The 15653-nt window shown below is 37.4% G+C and overlaps 1 protein-coding gene across 2 annotated transcripts in view; it reads right to left on the reverse strand.

Moving 5' to 3' along the window:
• Positions 1 to 15653, reverse strand: part of LOC131038569 (anaphase-promoting complex subunit 10) — a 99567-nt gene that overhangs the window by 51228 nt on the left and 32686 nt on the right. Inside the window, exons 2-3 of one of the 2 annotated variants that reach the window (XM_057971055.2) lie at positions 7408 to 7468; positions 7184 to 7276 (exon numbers count right to left, since the gene is read on the reverse strand). In XM_057971055.2, coding sequence (XP_057827038.1) covers positions 7184 to 7276; positions 7408 to 7468 — 154 coding nt within the window. The remainder of the gene's footprint in view (positions 1 to 7183; positions 7277 to 7407; positions 7469 to 15653) is intronic. The other variant, XM_057971056.2, reaches the window with a different exon arrangement.

Below are 15653 nucleotides of genomic sequence, written 5' to 3' on the forward strand. Positions count from 1 at the left end.
CTCATGGCTTCTTTTCCTCGACAAGAGGAATTCGACAAGGTCATCCAATATCACCATTTTTGTTTATCATAATGGCTGAAGCCTTAGGTCGATCAATCAGAACTCTTCAGCTAGATGATTGTTGGATTGGAGTCAATGTGGCAACAAGGGTTGAAAAAACGACTCATTTGCAGTTTGTCGATGATACCTTTATGTTTGGTTCGACTTCCAGGAGGGAGGCAAGAACAATTAAATCATGCCTCGATGATTACTGTATGGCTTCCGAGCAGAAAATCAATTGGCACAAATATGAAGTGTTTTTTGTCAATACTCCGATTAACTTGCAAGGTGTATTATCAAGGTTTCTTAATCTCAGAGTTGCAAACTTCCCAGGGAAATTTCTTGGAACCCCCCTCTTCATTGGCAGTAACAAAACTCACTATTGGAAGCATCTTATTGATAAGTGCAAATCCAAGCTTGCAATTTGGAAAGGCAAGTGGTTATCCTCTGCTGATAAACTCACTATGATAAAGTCGGTCCTTTCTGCGCTATCGGTTTTTTCCATGGCTTGCCTAAGATTACCGATGGCAATTGAAGATGAATTGATCTCTCTAATGAGAAAGTTCCTTTGGAATTCGGATGACAAAGGGAAATTTCCTTTGGTAGCTTGGAAAAAGATCTGCCAACCAAAACAGGCAGGGGGTGCTGGCATTTGCCAAATCTCGATTATGAATTTAGCTATGGGTGCAAAATTGGTTTGGGAAATTTGTAGTGGTGGGAAGCAAAAATGGGCAAGGCTTCTGAAACATAAATATCTGGACTCCATGGAGCCAAAAAGGATTCTCACTATAAACAACCCCTCCAGAGGCTCGGCCATCTAGAATTTTATTGTGGATAGCAGGGAAATCATAAGTGATCAGGTTACCTGGGATGTCAGGAATGGTAGGGATGCCTCCTTTTGGATTGACTCTTGGGCTGGTGAAGATGCCTTATGTCTCAATCCCTCGCTGCAACCTATTATGGTAGAAACCTGTCACCTTTGGGGGCATAAAATCTGTGATTATGGTTATCCTATCCAAGAAAATGGTATTGCTAAGTGGAAATGGATCTCCTTGGATCCCCTAGACCTGGATCAGCATCAGAAAGACTTGTTTGCCAACATTCTCAGCAAAAGGATTATTTTCCCTTCCCCTGAAAAGGATATTATTAGGTGGTGCGGTTCCTCTGATGGTAAATACAAAGTATGATTTGGTTACAAACTGAAAGAAGCAGCCATAGACAAAAAAGATTGGCCTGTTAATCTTTTTTGGCATCATCACCTCCTTCCCAAAGCAGGCTCTTTTGCCTGGTTGGCTTGTCAAAAAAAGATCTTAACCAAAGAAAGGCTCTATTCAATGGGTATCAATGGACCCAGCAGATGCACTCTATGCCTAGAGCATGAAGAGACTGTGGATCATCTACTTCTCCACTGCAAATTCTCCAATCACTATTGGTGGCATTTCATGGGAAAATTGAGAATCTTCGGCCCCTTCCCATCAGGGTTGGATAAGTGGTTTTCACAATGGCCTAAACTGGCAGGAAAGGCTATTTTTACTGATTTGCTTAATATCCTACCATCGCTTCTGATTTGGAAAATTTGGAAAGAAAGGAATCGTAGAATCTTCCAGGGTAAAGAGATGAGCTTAATGTCTCTTTGTGGGAAAATTGAGATCCACCCGACTGAGCTCCTAAATGAGGCTGCTGAATCCAAATCATTAAAGAAGAATTTGTGCACAGACTGGGATTGTAAGATTAAGCTGGCTCTCCCAAATTTACTCATTCCACCGCTTTTTGGCTTGGGAACCCCGGTGGATCAAGTCAATCCAAGAGTGGGGGTGAAATGGGATGCGCCAAAACCTGGGTGGAGCAAGGTAAACTTCGATGGTGCTTCTGCAGGAAATCCGGGTCAAAGTGGTATTGGTTGTATTTTGAGGGACTCTGATGGTCTCTGTATAAAAGAAATCTTTGAAAAGATTGGAGTTGCTACTAACAATGAAGCTGAATTCAGAGCGGCTTTAAGAGGTCTTCAGTTAGGGAAGGAACTTGGGGTGCAGAGAATTCATCTGGAGGGAGACTCATTAAATGTGGTTAATGCAATCCGTTGTAATAACATCCCCAGTTGGCGCCTTAACCAGTGGCTTCAACCGATTTTGGTGCTGTTAGCCACCTTTGATGAATTTCGAGTTAGCCACATCTATAGGGAAGGTAATGGAGAGGTTGATAGACTCTCTAAATTGGCGCTAGCCATTGGTGACCCCCCCTGATCTTCCACCGGTGTTATGGCATGCTTATCCTGCCAAGTAATGATGGTTTCCAGTTGAGTTTGTCGGCAGTGGTTTCTACCGCTCCTTACAGATGATGGTTCTCTGTTGGGCCAGTTGGTGACGTTGTATTGCCTCCACCGGTTGACATGGCATCCTCATTATCTCATTGAGGGGAGGTGTTCTCCGGTTGGGTCTCTTGCCGGTTGCGCTCTCTTTTTCCAATTAATTTTCTCTCAATCTTAGTCACCGGTTGTGGTGCAAACTGGTGCATTGCTCCCCGATTGCCGCTTTACTCCTTCTCAACCTAATGGTTGTGGTTTCCGGTGGATAGACCGACTGACTGACTTGATATCCTGTTAAGGTTTCTTCTTGTCACCGAGATGTGACTCATTGCCGTCATCATTGATCTGTGCCGGTTTGGGCCTCGTGGCATTTGGAAATAAGTGTACTTTAATTAATATCTAGTTACGATTAGATCCTTTCAAGATTTGCTCATAATCACCTGATGGTTAAAGTTGGTCGACATTAAGTTGACGAGCTTTGGCTCAGATGCTGTTTGGACACTGGCATTTCACGCGCGTGTGTATTCAATTGGCATTAACTACTTGCAGGGTGTCGTATTCTCTGGTTTGATGTCTTGCTATTTAACAATGGAATGCCCTCTTTTTTCCATCAAACAGTTGCCTTCTTTTCTCGGTGACTTGCTATGGAGACCCCGATTCTCCTCGAAGCTACTTGTCGCCAAATGGCTTTCTTGGGCGAAATCGCGGACAGGCGTCTGCAGGAGGTCCTCTTCTCTCGACATCCTCTTATTCTCCACAGACTTAAGAGGATTCTGGGAAAGGAATTCTTTATGGCTTATCACAGGTACAGAGCCAATGCCGATATCCCGACGTTTTTCCTTGCAATGATATTATACATGGGTACTAGCAAGCAGAGAGCAAAACTGTTAACTCAAATGATGTTTAAACATCGCCTTTTGGGGGAGATTGATGCTATATTGGATAATATTGATGCCAATCTGCGAATTCCGCTTCCCCAAAACTACTATATGACCTTAGGCAACGGGGCAGAGGTGAGGAAGCTTGTGATTGTTAACTCCCTGGACTTTGACTCTCTTCAAGCAACCTGGCTTGTCATTACCACGAACATTGAATTCCTTCTTAAAGCGGCTGGCATCCAAAACGGCTTCACGTCGAAATGGAGGGCAAAATTTCTTCGTGATGAAGAGCTAGCAGGTGCTGATGATTTTGGAATTTTGGAGAATGGAGACTTGGTGGTTGGTAATGACTGGGGGTTTGGGCTTGGTGAGGAGTGGTTCCCAAACGACAGAATCGGCAGCTCACTCGAACTGTGGCACTGAATGCCCTATTGTCCTAGATGCGGCTCATGCTCCTGTGGATAGTGCTTCTAAAGACTCCCTTTGACTCCGGTTGTCATTGTTTTCTCTGGTTCCTCTGATTTTGTTATTGTCTGTTTTTGTTTTAAAGCCTCTGTTATCTACCTTTAAGAGGTTGGTATTTGATGTCTTGTACTCATCCATCCTTCATTGCTGGTTTTTCTTTGTTTAAGGAATAGAGCTAAGGTAGGGGGTTTTCTTCCTGGTTCTTTCCCCCTACCGCTCTCACTGAATTAGGCCTTGTATTCTCTTTTTTGATTAATACAAGGGTGCTGCCCCTCTGCAGCTATTTACTTATTAAAATATATATATATATATATATATATATATATTCAACTGCATAGTTTCTCATCAACCCATGTGAGATCCCCCTAGCACTCATTGCATCAGGACTTCCCAGGAGGTCACCCATCCCAGTGATATTCTGACATGGGCATGCTTAACCATGGAGTTTACCCAAGATCAGGACCACTTAGCTTGCCCCAGTGTTCTTGAGGATGGGAATTGTTAATAAAAAGAGCATTTTTCTATCTTTATTTCTGGCTGTTTTGTAGAAGTGGTTTTCTTTGTGATGGCAGATCTTCATTCTCAGTTGTAGAGGAAGAGTCACATTCTAGCAATGGTTAAGGGAGAAGGGTTAGAGTCAGTTGTTTCCATAGCCTTCAATATTGTGGATAAGGAATCATGTCAATATGTGTTGGAGGTGTTTGGAATCCTGGTTGAGAAATTCTTGGATGGCAGAAGGTGGTTTGTCTTGGCTGCAGTCTTCATCTCATGAGCAGTTAGTTAAGAAACTTCATCTAGGGTTGGTGACCCAGCTACTGTTGACTTGATATTGCAAATGTTCTCAGCTTGGCAACTTGTGGTGGAGGTGGCAGATAGCTCTGATTACAAAATGCCTCATGTTTTGGAAATGCAGGATTTTCAGAAAATTTTGATATTTTGGGGAAAGGGATATTTTCTGTGGTTAAAAGATAAGAAAATTATGTGTTATTTGGTGTGGATTTGGCACTTGCTATGTATTACTTAGAGTTATCCTGTGAGAAAGGAATTTAATCATCTCCAACCTATTTACAATCCCTTCATTTCTTGTGATGGAATAATGAGAGCGGAACTGAAAGAAATGGTGGAGCCACATGCAACGATTGTAGAAAGGGGTGATGGGGCAGTGGTTCTTCCTGCTATATTTTGATTTCCTGGTCATAGTGTATGCTAGTAGAGTCTCTTATGCTGATAAGACATATTGTGAATATTAGTGTTATTACTTTATAAGGCCAATTTTATATGTTATAGTTTATCAGCTTTAAGCTAATCGTAATAGTGTTTCACGGGAGTGTACCCCTATAACCCCACAACTAAATTATCTGTAAAAAACATTAACAGATACTATTCACACCCTTAAAAAAGATTTCATCCTGAAAACTCTTAACAAAAACAATGTAAATTGTCAATTTGTATTTTCACTGTCATGTGAGTTCTCAATTCAGCTCTAAGGTAATATAATATGGTTATGTAATGAATATGGTGATTGTATTATCATATGTACAATTGAAAATTTTATATATTTTTTAATTTTCCCTACTTTTTGACTGTCGTCCCAAAAAAAGAGTCTTCCCATCCCCTGTCATCCCTGAAACATGTCTCCGGGTTTCCTACCGTCCACATCTCTGAAACACAACAGAACATAGGTAGTTTTTATTTATAATTTTTTAACCAATGTACCAATGAAAGTAGGGCCATTGATGTAAAGGATGTCCAAAGAATCAGAGGTAGTGGTCATAAATGGAAAAATTAGGAGGAATACTGAAAATCACTGATCGCATGTGCTATAAAACTTTCTTAAAAGGTAACATCCCCATGGATCCAAGAAAGATGAGAGAGGCATTCCGCATTATCCTTGGTAACAGCACAAATAACATGGCTGACGTGATTGACCTTGTAGAGGGTCTAGAAATGGAAGGGACTTGTTAATCACTATCAAAGCCATGCAATTAGATGTGAGTCCCAATTAGAGGAAGGGCAGCATCTTAAGTGAAGGGCAGCATCTCCTTTCATTCTTTGATGAAGTCGTACGAAAGCAATCCTTTAAGGAAGCAAATAGGGATGATGGTAGGTAGGCCAACCATGGGGCAAATTAATTAGGCTAACATTGCCTTCTTCAAACTCTAGGGAAAGGTTGAATTGATTGATAATGGGCATCTTGGGAACACATGGAATTATGATTAAAGAGCCTACACACGCCCCTTCCCCAATTACTTCTCATAAGCTCTAAATATTAGATGTCACACCAATAAAATCAAAATGATCCAAAGAGAGAATAAGTAAAGCACATTCCATAAGTTAGAACATGTGATCATCTAGAACAGTCGCATCCCTGAGGCCACCTTAGTCTTACCATATGCATCTTAGCGATCTAGTTGGCATGTCATTCTGCTTCTCTGGCCTTTTCTTTGTATTCGGCCTGAAGTGTGTGGGAGCTATGGTGTGTGCTCCAAAATGCAAGACCTTGCAGACTTTGGAAATGAAGGGACCGTTATTAACCCCCACCTGCATACCTTCTCTTCATTGGAAAATCCTAAGACGCATCATTTACAAAAGGTATATTTATAATGCCATTTATAACCTTTTCCTAAATAAGTAGGGTTATTATTTAGAAGAAAAACACAAAGGTATACCATGACTTGTTTATGGTATAAACAATTTGTAGCTGGGGAAGCAAGAGAATAGCCAGTGAAAAGAACCTTCAGCTTTATAACCGAGGGCATGCCTGCTGAGATTTGATCCTAGCTATTAACTTATTTGCTGCAGAAAGTACCCCAGCTTACACTATAACATATTCTAACAAACAGCATTCCTATACCCTATTTTAATGTAGTAATTATAATTTCGTTTATTGTGATAGCTATCCTACAATCCAATTTGTCCTTGAACAGGGATCTAGAAGTTGGACCCAAAATATTGGTCCTTAAAAGTAGATTGAATACAGTTGCAACCAAATATTGCAAATTTTGGATAGGTTCTTTCCAAGCCTTTAACATATTTTAAGACAAGTTTACCCACAGTCAATATTACAATAATTATAAGTAGTAAATACACATTAAAAAAGCCATATCATTATCACACGCATTTCTCTACATCTACAAATACAATTCAGACACAACAGAAGTGTATTTTAGATGAATGAGAGATAAGAGGAATCTGCAATCTTATCTTAAAACATAAGATTTATGAATGTTGCAGAATTTGTTCTATGGTATATAAAAAACATTTTAACTAACATATTGGCCCTACTTATTTACTTCAAATTTCTCTATCAACTGAAAGCAAGCTATCTTTCCTACCTATCGGTTTCAAAACATAACAACTCTTCAATTTTCTCAATCAAATTGTCTCCTAAATATGTGCCAAATTCTTACAATGAAACTGAACAATGGTGCATATCTTAAAGATTGATTGGACAAATAAATAAAGCTTCCGATTTATAAAATTTATGTCTTCTTACCTTTAAGTCACGAAAACCATTACCAACTCGGATGGAAATTTTACTTGGTGTGTAACTCTCATCATGCTTAAAATCTACATAAAGTGCAAGAAGCTGCAACATGTCTCAAGTCAAATTACTACGATACAGTACGATAACATTGTCTATCCATCCCACTGGATGCTGTAATAAGAAAAGTAAAAAATCTTCAATTCCAATATTTAATTAGTGATCAGTATCAGTACCTGCAGTTTGACCTTCCTCTGAAATTGTATATTTACTAAATGTGGTTGCACGCCATCTGACCTGTGGTTAAAACAAAGAAGAATACTTAAAATAGAAACCAACAAAACTAGAAACATGATACATAAAGTCTTTGGTTTTTCAACTTTATGTCTTGCACATAGCAAATAAAAATCTGCTGAAAATTAATACATAAAATATTTACAGGTTATTTGAAAGTTTTAATAGATAGAACATAAAAAACTTATGTATTCGAGTTCAAACTTGAGAATAATGAAATTAAAGCAGAAAGTAAAATTTATTTAAAAACTGTTGCATTCTGTAAAGGTTTTTTCTACTGGTTGGAAATAGCTACATTGGTTGTCAATTTAATCACACTGATCACAAGTTCCCATCAGAAAGAATGGCCTGAAGAATGCAAAATCATTAAAAAATGAGAGAGACAAAAGTAAGAAAAATCAAACGTTGCATTTTTTGAGAGAGACAAAAGTAAGAAAAATCAAAAGTTGCATTTTTATATGGAATCATTCATTAAAACCAACATTAGCTCTATGTTAACAGTCCTGCAACGGGATAAATTGGGGAACAAATCAAACAGTCAAGATTCGAATCAGATAAGTTGATAACAACATAAATAATCAAATTTTATGACTCAAAGAGGAAAGCTTAATGTGCTCCATATAGCTCAAAGAAAATCAACAATGTTTTCAAAATGAAATGTTTGAGCCATAGCAACAATAATCTTTTGGGAAAAACTCAGAAAACTGAAAGATTAAGATTTTTTCAAAAAATTGGGGAAAAAAATCTGATTTTTCCAAAAGAAAAAGAGAAAAACTTATTGTTTTTTAAAATTAATAGCATTTTAATAGCCTAGAGATACAGTAGCATAAAAACATAAGATTTTACCCCACTAAACGTGGAATATAAACTTTCTCATTTATGTTCATATCACTAATTACATTGCATTGCACAATGCATGCTACAAAGTGCATAAATGTCATATCCCCGTTCCAGACACCCATGCCAAACCATAAAAGATTGTCTTGGAACAAGACTTCGCAATCTTCTCTAACCCAACTCAACCAAAGAATAAAAACGGCTAAGACTAGTGTATGGTTGACATCCTCTTGGCGCGGTGAACCATTAAACATGGATGGACCAATCAGATCGGTGGACACACAAGATGGTCAACAATATGAAGAAAGAACCATGTAATATTTAAGACATAAGACATTATCAATAAGAAAATGGATAGGCCGATCAATTAAGGCAAGCATATAAGAAGATTACATCAAAACAAACATTGATTCAACATATGGAAGGCGTCTTTGAATATTAATTATCGATTAAGATCAGAAGAAGGCATTGTTCAAATGGAAAAAGACGTATAGCCGGTTCCAATCAACAAGTAAGAATGATTATAAGTGGCCAACGTAAATAGCATAAGGAACGTAACTAATGATCAACAATAATACAAGACAGCATCAATAATATTAAGCATACTGATTAATGAATAATAAATTGATTAAGCATGGAACGTTAATCATCCACTAACCAATGTCCAAGCTAATGCAAACACACTTAGCTAATGAATGTTAAACGATTGATCATAATATTGATTAACGAAGAATGATTAAAGAGACACGATATTAAAACAACGGTTTTACCTTGTGATAAGTTAACAACAATTAAGCAAAGGTGACTAATTGGTAAAAACGACTAACCAATGTGGATTATGTATGCGATGATTAGAGATGGTCATAACAAAAAGTGCGATCTGAAAAGAACGGGTTGTTTAGTAATACAACGATTCTATTAACAAACAAGTTTATAGTCAATGAAAGGGCACGCTTGTAAAGGACATGTCTTTTGCAAGAAGTAGTATAAGAAGGCCTGTAACCATTGTGGAGGGGCCATGGATGGGAAAAAAAAAAGAATAACAAGCTAGGAAGAAATAAGAAAGAATTCGAGAGGGAAAAGATCATCAAGGCTGCCAGCAAGGAGATTATCAAGACAGCCAACAAGGATACGAGACAGAAGTAAGACTCAGTGACAGGTACATATATGAACGATTTCTTATTTAATATTAGAATATAAGAGTCATTTTTTTCTATATTTTTTTTTGATTGGTAAATATTTTTACTTTATATTAATGCGGAAATTTAAATATACAAAATTGCAGTCTTCCACGATGCATAAACGCAGTAAACATCAACACCATACCACCCACAATCATATCTTATGAACTACCCAACCCTACAACTTATGACATCTAAAAGAAAAAAACCAAATCCTTGCTAGCTCTACAAACCCAAATGTTCCAGAAATAATTTAAGTTTTAAAGCAATAACTAACAGCTGAAAACATGTAAGAACATATGAAAAACACTGGCCAACAGGCCACTCACTCATTATCACCCTGGCTCGCCTTCTCCCCTCCCTCCTCAGTGGTCGGCACTTTCCCCTTTGCCTCTTCACCTTTCATCCTTGGGATGCAGTTCAGACATCCGAAGTCAGGGTCGCCCTCCAAACTCGCCAGTAGCTAAATGGCTCGTCCTTCTTCAAACCTGTCTCTCAAGTCCCTGCCAACTTCCATCCTTGCCACCACATGTAGAGCATTTCATCCGCTTTGGTTAATTTCACATAGAGCTTCATCGCTTCCTATCCCACACGGGCACGTTCTCGGCATTGGTCTTTGATTTCATCCTCCGATCCACGAACAAAGGGAATCAACTCCTCCTGGTCATCCCCTTCCTTAATACGAATGCCAACTCGAGGTACCACCCATTCCAGGATTGAAACAAGGTTTATCAAGAACTCCCCATCGATCAGTTTGTTCAATGTGAGTTTTATCTTCTCCACCTCCGGCTCGAACTCACAAGCCCACGCCAGAAGCAAGGAGTACACCTCCATGTTCGTCCAATATCGGTGGTGGACGTAAACCACCTCCTCAGCAAACATGAGACGAGCCGCCGCCCACAACTTCTCCGCTTTAAACCGGAAGAGTCCCTGCATCCGCTTCTCCGATACCTTGCCCAGAAAAGGCACTAGCTCCTTGTTCGTTCGTAGAGTGAAATTAGCTTCCATAGTCATCTACAAATTTGAAACAGCAATTCCTGCAATGCAATGTCATACAATGCTACAAAGATACAATTAATTCTACTTCAAACAAACCCTAGCATGCAGCTCAACGGATAATAAATTCTTCCGCCATCATATAGGGTGGATAATGAGTGCCAAAGATAAGGCATTAATGCCATGAGATCATACGCAAGATTTACTGCCATCCTCCACCCGCTCCAATCGTGCAACCTGCCATAAATAACTACCTTCTTCAAAGAGCAGACGCCAGCTTGGATTATGTACTTGCCAAATTTTGCTCTCGCTTTCATGTTGAAGACTGCACATTTCTAAAAGGCTGCAATTAATACCATTTCCACACGCGACCATCTCCTTTCCACCATTTGGCCGCACAGCTATCCAATTCGCTTCCAATGTTAGATAGCAAATCTGCCACTGCATTTGCTCCCCTCCTTATATGCGAGACACGAAACTCCACAAATACTTTGAGCTTCTCTCGGATCATAGCCACCCATCGGTTTAATTTCCAGCATGGCATGTTGCCTTTAGCTATTGCATTAATAACTATCTGAGAGTCCCCTTCTAAGTGCAGCCATTGGACTTTCATATTTAAGGCTAGTTTTGTTGCTAGAAAGGCCGCGTGGACCTCTGCTTCATTATTAATGTCATCCTGCAATCGTTGTGCTCCTTTGAAAAGGATAAATCCGTTATCATCCCTCGCCACCACCCCAGCACCTGAGATTCCCGGATTTCCTTTTGATGCACCATCGAAATTAATCTTTATCCACTGTTTGCTAGGTGGTTCTCATTTAACCATCTCTGAAGAAAGAGCTGGATCAACCCCTCATTTTTTTCTATATTAAAAATCATGTGTATATCATTTAATATAAACTATTGTGTATGAGCTTAATTAAATTGGTGACATTAATATGATATAAAGTTGAAGAAGAAGCAACTAACATATAATTATTCAAAACAGCATTAAAATGATTACACATAACATTACTATTTGACATTATATATATATTGAATCCAAGGATGAATAAGGCAATCAAATTCAGTTTGCACAAATTGTTATAATACTGTAAATCCTTATAGTTCTAATAACGTAGTGATTGTAATCGAATAATGACAAATAATGATTAATACTGATACAAAATAATACTAACAAAGGGCATTGATGACAATGTAATATAATGCACTAATGTAACATAATTTGTGATAACTATGTCAAATATAATTGATTATTGTAATGGGTTGAATTGAATAACGAATATAACTTCATTGGAATATCACAAATGGTTCATTGTATATGAGGGACTCTCTCTTAAGTATGCCACTCCATAGCGGATGCCTAACCCCTGTCACATGGAACTTGCTCTTGGGCTTAAGAGAGGAGGTGGTTGTGATGAGGGGGAACGACAATAGGACACCTCACTGGGTACGCCACTCTATGATGGATGCTTAACACCTGTCACATGGAGCCAAGAGGGATGTAGCATCTGCTCTTGGGCCTAGATGGAGGATCTCTTGGACACCCTATCCAGCTAGCCTACCCTAGTGTACTAAGAAATGGGAATATAAAGAATGGCAACTAACCTACAATCTGATTTTATCTAACAAATATAGAACTAAAGATAATTAATGCCTTAAAATTTATATCAATTTATAAGTATTACTTCATATATGTTCTCTAATTTTGTGTTGCAGCAAAACAGTATACAAAGCTACTCCCATAAAACTTTATTGCCTATTTTAGATTTGGGCAAATTTAACTTTAAGTTAATTTAGAGTATAACTAATTAGGGGACATTACAATAAATGATAACTAGAATGCTAATTACTTTCAAATTTTCAATTACAATTTACTTTGTACAAAGTCAACCAACAAATTAAGTACCAAGTTCAAGAAAATCAGATGTAGCTAATGATTTTTGTTGCCACACTAGAGGGCTGCAAGTCTTAATGATAAAGCTCCTAAGCCCTTCAACCACACCACTATTAATGTTGGCCTCTATTAGACTATAAAAATCATCAAGATTGAAGAGGACATCATCACTTACAATCCACTCATAATCTAAATCAATCTCATTCAGGTCATTTGGCACTGCATAAATGATAATAGATGCTAAATACTTCAATTTTTCAATTACAGTCCACTTTGTACAAAGCCAATCAACAAACTATGGAGATCAAAAAAATCAGACGTGGCTGTAATGTCCCCTTTTGTTAATTACCCTAGTTTTGCCCTAGATCACTATTCTCAATTAATAAGAGAGGGTTAGAGAGAGTAACTTTATCTTTTTAAAGGGAAGACCTGCAACGAGTTAGAAAACAACCTACAGTTGTAATACATAATGTAAATAACATTTACAAATTAAACTATAAATGTAGAGATCATCAACACAAATCAAATAAATTAATATTATATTATAATCATTTGGAAATATTTTAAAGGAATACTACATATTAATTAATTTAAGATATTATTAATAAAACAATCGTTCATGAAACAATAATATCTGTAATATCCCTACATCTAAATATTAATCCACTAAATTAATTTAATGTCTATATATTTAATAAATTAAATAGAGAAAAGACAAGCAAACACAGTTTTAAGGATAGAGCAAAGAGTAGTCACCACGTGTTAAGGAAGAAAGCAGCAAGTGCGATCCATAAGGATAATGGATTAGACAAGCAAACGGTTTGTTAAGGCAACAAAACAGTTAAGAGAAGTGATTAAGTTTTAGGAAGACACACCACCCTTCAAAGGGAAGGTTCACCCCCATATGACACATCCTTTCAGCGATGGGAGGGAAATATAAGAAGGAAGGACGGGGTGATAGAGGAAGCATCATAGATCATAAAAATATACATCTTCAGAATATCAATACCCAGCGAATCATCAATCAGATCGTACAGAAAAGAAGAGCATTGCCCCACAAGATAGAGAGCAGAAGTTACAAGGGGAACCAGTCCATTTCATCACAGCAGAACTCAAATCATTTCAGATTATTATTATCAGATTGATATTCAGTGGTGGTATGCACGGGGATGTGCTCAAAGTGTATGCTTAATATACGAAACCCGATAATATTCCTATGCAGAATTTAATAATAATAAAAGATAATAATATAATTTTAGCTATTATAATATTTTATAAGAACTGGTCTGCAGTAATATAAATTATAATATCTGAAAATAAATAAAATATACATACATACATACATACACACACACACACACACACACACATATATATATATATATATAGAGAGAGAGAGAGAGAGAGAATATTTTGGTCAGACAAATAAATATTAGAATATCAATCAGAAGAATTCTTAAGTTAATATCAGAAGGAAGAATATGTTTTTCTGTTAAGATAGACATTATCTAAGAAGTTGGGAAATGAGATATTTCCAAGGAGGGGCAGTCTAAATCCAAGTGATAGGTTAAGTCCCATGAGAGGGTGGGGATCAGTGACCCATAAACCTTGAGGGTATAGACCCAAGATAGGTAAGGGTTTGGATCTGTGAACTTTGAGGGAACCTATTGTATTGTGGTATTTAAAATTTTAAACGCTTTGGTAACATAGACCATCCTTTTCTTCCCTAAAGCTGAAGTGGTAAGAAAGGTTGACATTCGCATTAAGAATTATGGATGATAGAATTAATTAGCTAGTGTGATGGGTGAATAATTAAATAGTTGGTAAATCAATTGAGCTATGGAACATCACTGATTTGATTCATGTTAAGATGGAATTGTTTCCTAAATCAATCTAGTTTAAGTCATAAGTATATGGAAATAGATTAATTATGGTTAAAACAGACCTAAACTTAGTAGGGGACATTACATATGGTGAAGGAAGATAGATATGGATTCAATGCAGGGAGCATAGATATATTCAAGGTATTTATCCTTAATCACTTGTTTGACCAAATGCACTCGATATTCCTCTATTCTCTGTTAATTATATTCAAGTTATTACAGTGAAGGAAGATAGATATGGATTCGATAAAAAAAGAATTGAGCTCTGCAGATGGATGAAATGAACAAATGAAGTGATTTAGAACAAGATTGGGGAAAAGATGCCGAAGCAAAGGTCACGACAAGAGGTCCAAATGGAAGACTAGAAGTCAACTTGGACTCCGCACAAGATGAAACAATTGACAAAATCATTGGAATAGTTTGTGGGAATTGAATACAGAACTGGAGGTTGAAAGAAAAGTCAAGACAGAACATCGTAATGGTAGTTCAGAAGCCCACTAAAAGTTCATAGGAAAATGATCGAAGCGAATGCAAGAAACTGATGAAGAGAAGTGAAGGTAGAATTGGAGGATACAGAAGAAGTATAAACAAACTCCACAACCCCGCAAAAGTTAAACAAGGGATCAAGGGTTTCAAGAATCGAGAGTGGAGAAGTATCAAAGACCAAGAGGAAGGAGTAAATAGGAAGAAATCCCAAAGTTGCATGGAGACAGATACAGTATCAGATACAGATACGGTATCGGATACGAATACAGCCATTTTTTAAGACCCCCAATATAGATATGGCTGGATATGTCATTCATAAAAAACACATACACATATATTTAACACAATTTTCTAAGTTATTCGAGGAGATTTTCATTACTTCAAAAGCAATATAGACACATAATTGCTACACAAATAATGATGTTGATTTAACATTTTACAATATGCAAAAATAGTGGAGTTGCATTGGAAGATAACCCAAATAATGGGTCACTGAAATAGATAAACATTTCATTTGTCTTTCTCATTTGGTGTAGGTTTTGTCTATACCAATTTTTTTTTTAAAAAGCATGAATGAAGTTTTTTAAAATTAAATTTAGGAAGATTTACGTCAAGTTTTAAAAAAATCAAATCACATGGCATCTAGCATGGTTGGAAATCAAGGTTTTTTGGGCACGTGTGGGTACAGTATACGATGTGTATCTGGATACTTTCCAGCTACTCTGAGAAATCCAAATGAACCCACAAGTCCATAAAGGATGTAAAACTTGATTGGAAGTTGGCAAAGAGAGAATGAGGGGATGCGAGAAAAGAATAAGATGTCAAGAATGAAAAAGAAATAGAAGTATGGATGGACTTTGCAACTCCACCAAAGTGAAGAGGGGAAAGAAGCAAGAAAATAGGAGAATGTG

Source organism: Cryptomeria japonica, chromosome 10 (assembly GCF_030272615.1).
Source record: "Cryptomeria japonica chromosome 10, Sugi_1.0, whole genome shotgun sequence".
Taxonomy (NCBI): Eukaryota; Viridiplantae; Streptophyta; class Pinopsida; order Cupressales; family Cupressaceae; genus Cryptomeria; species Cryptomeria japonica.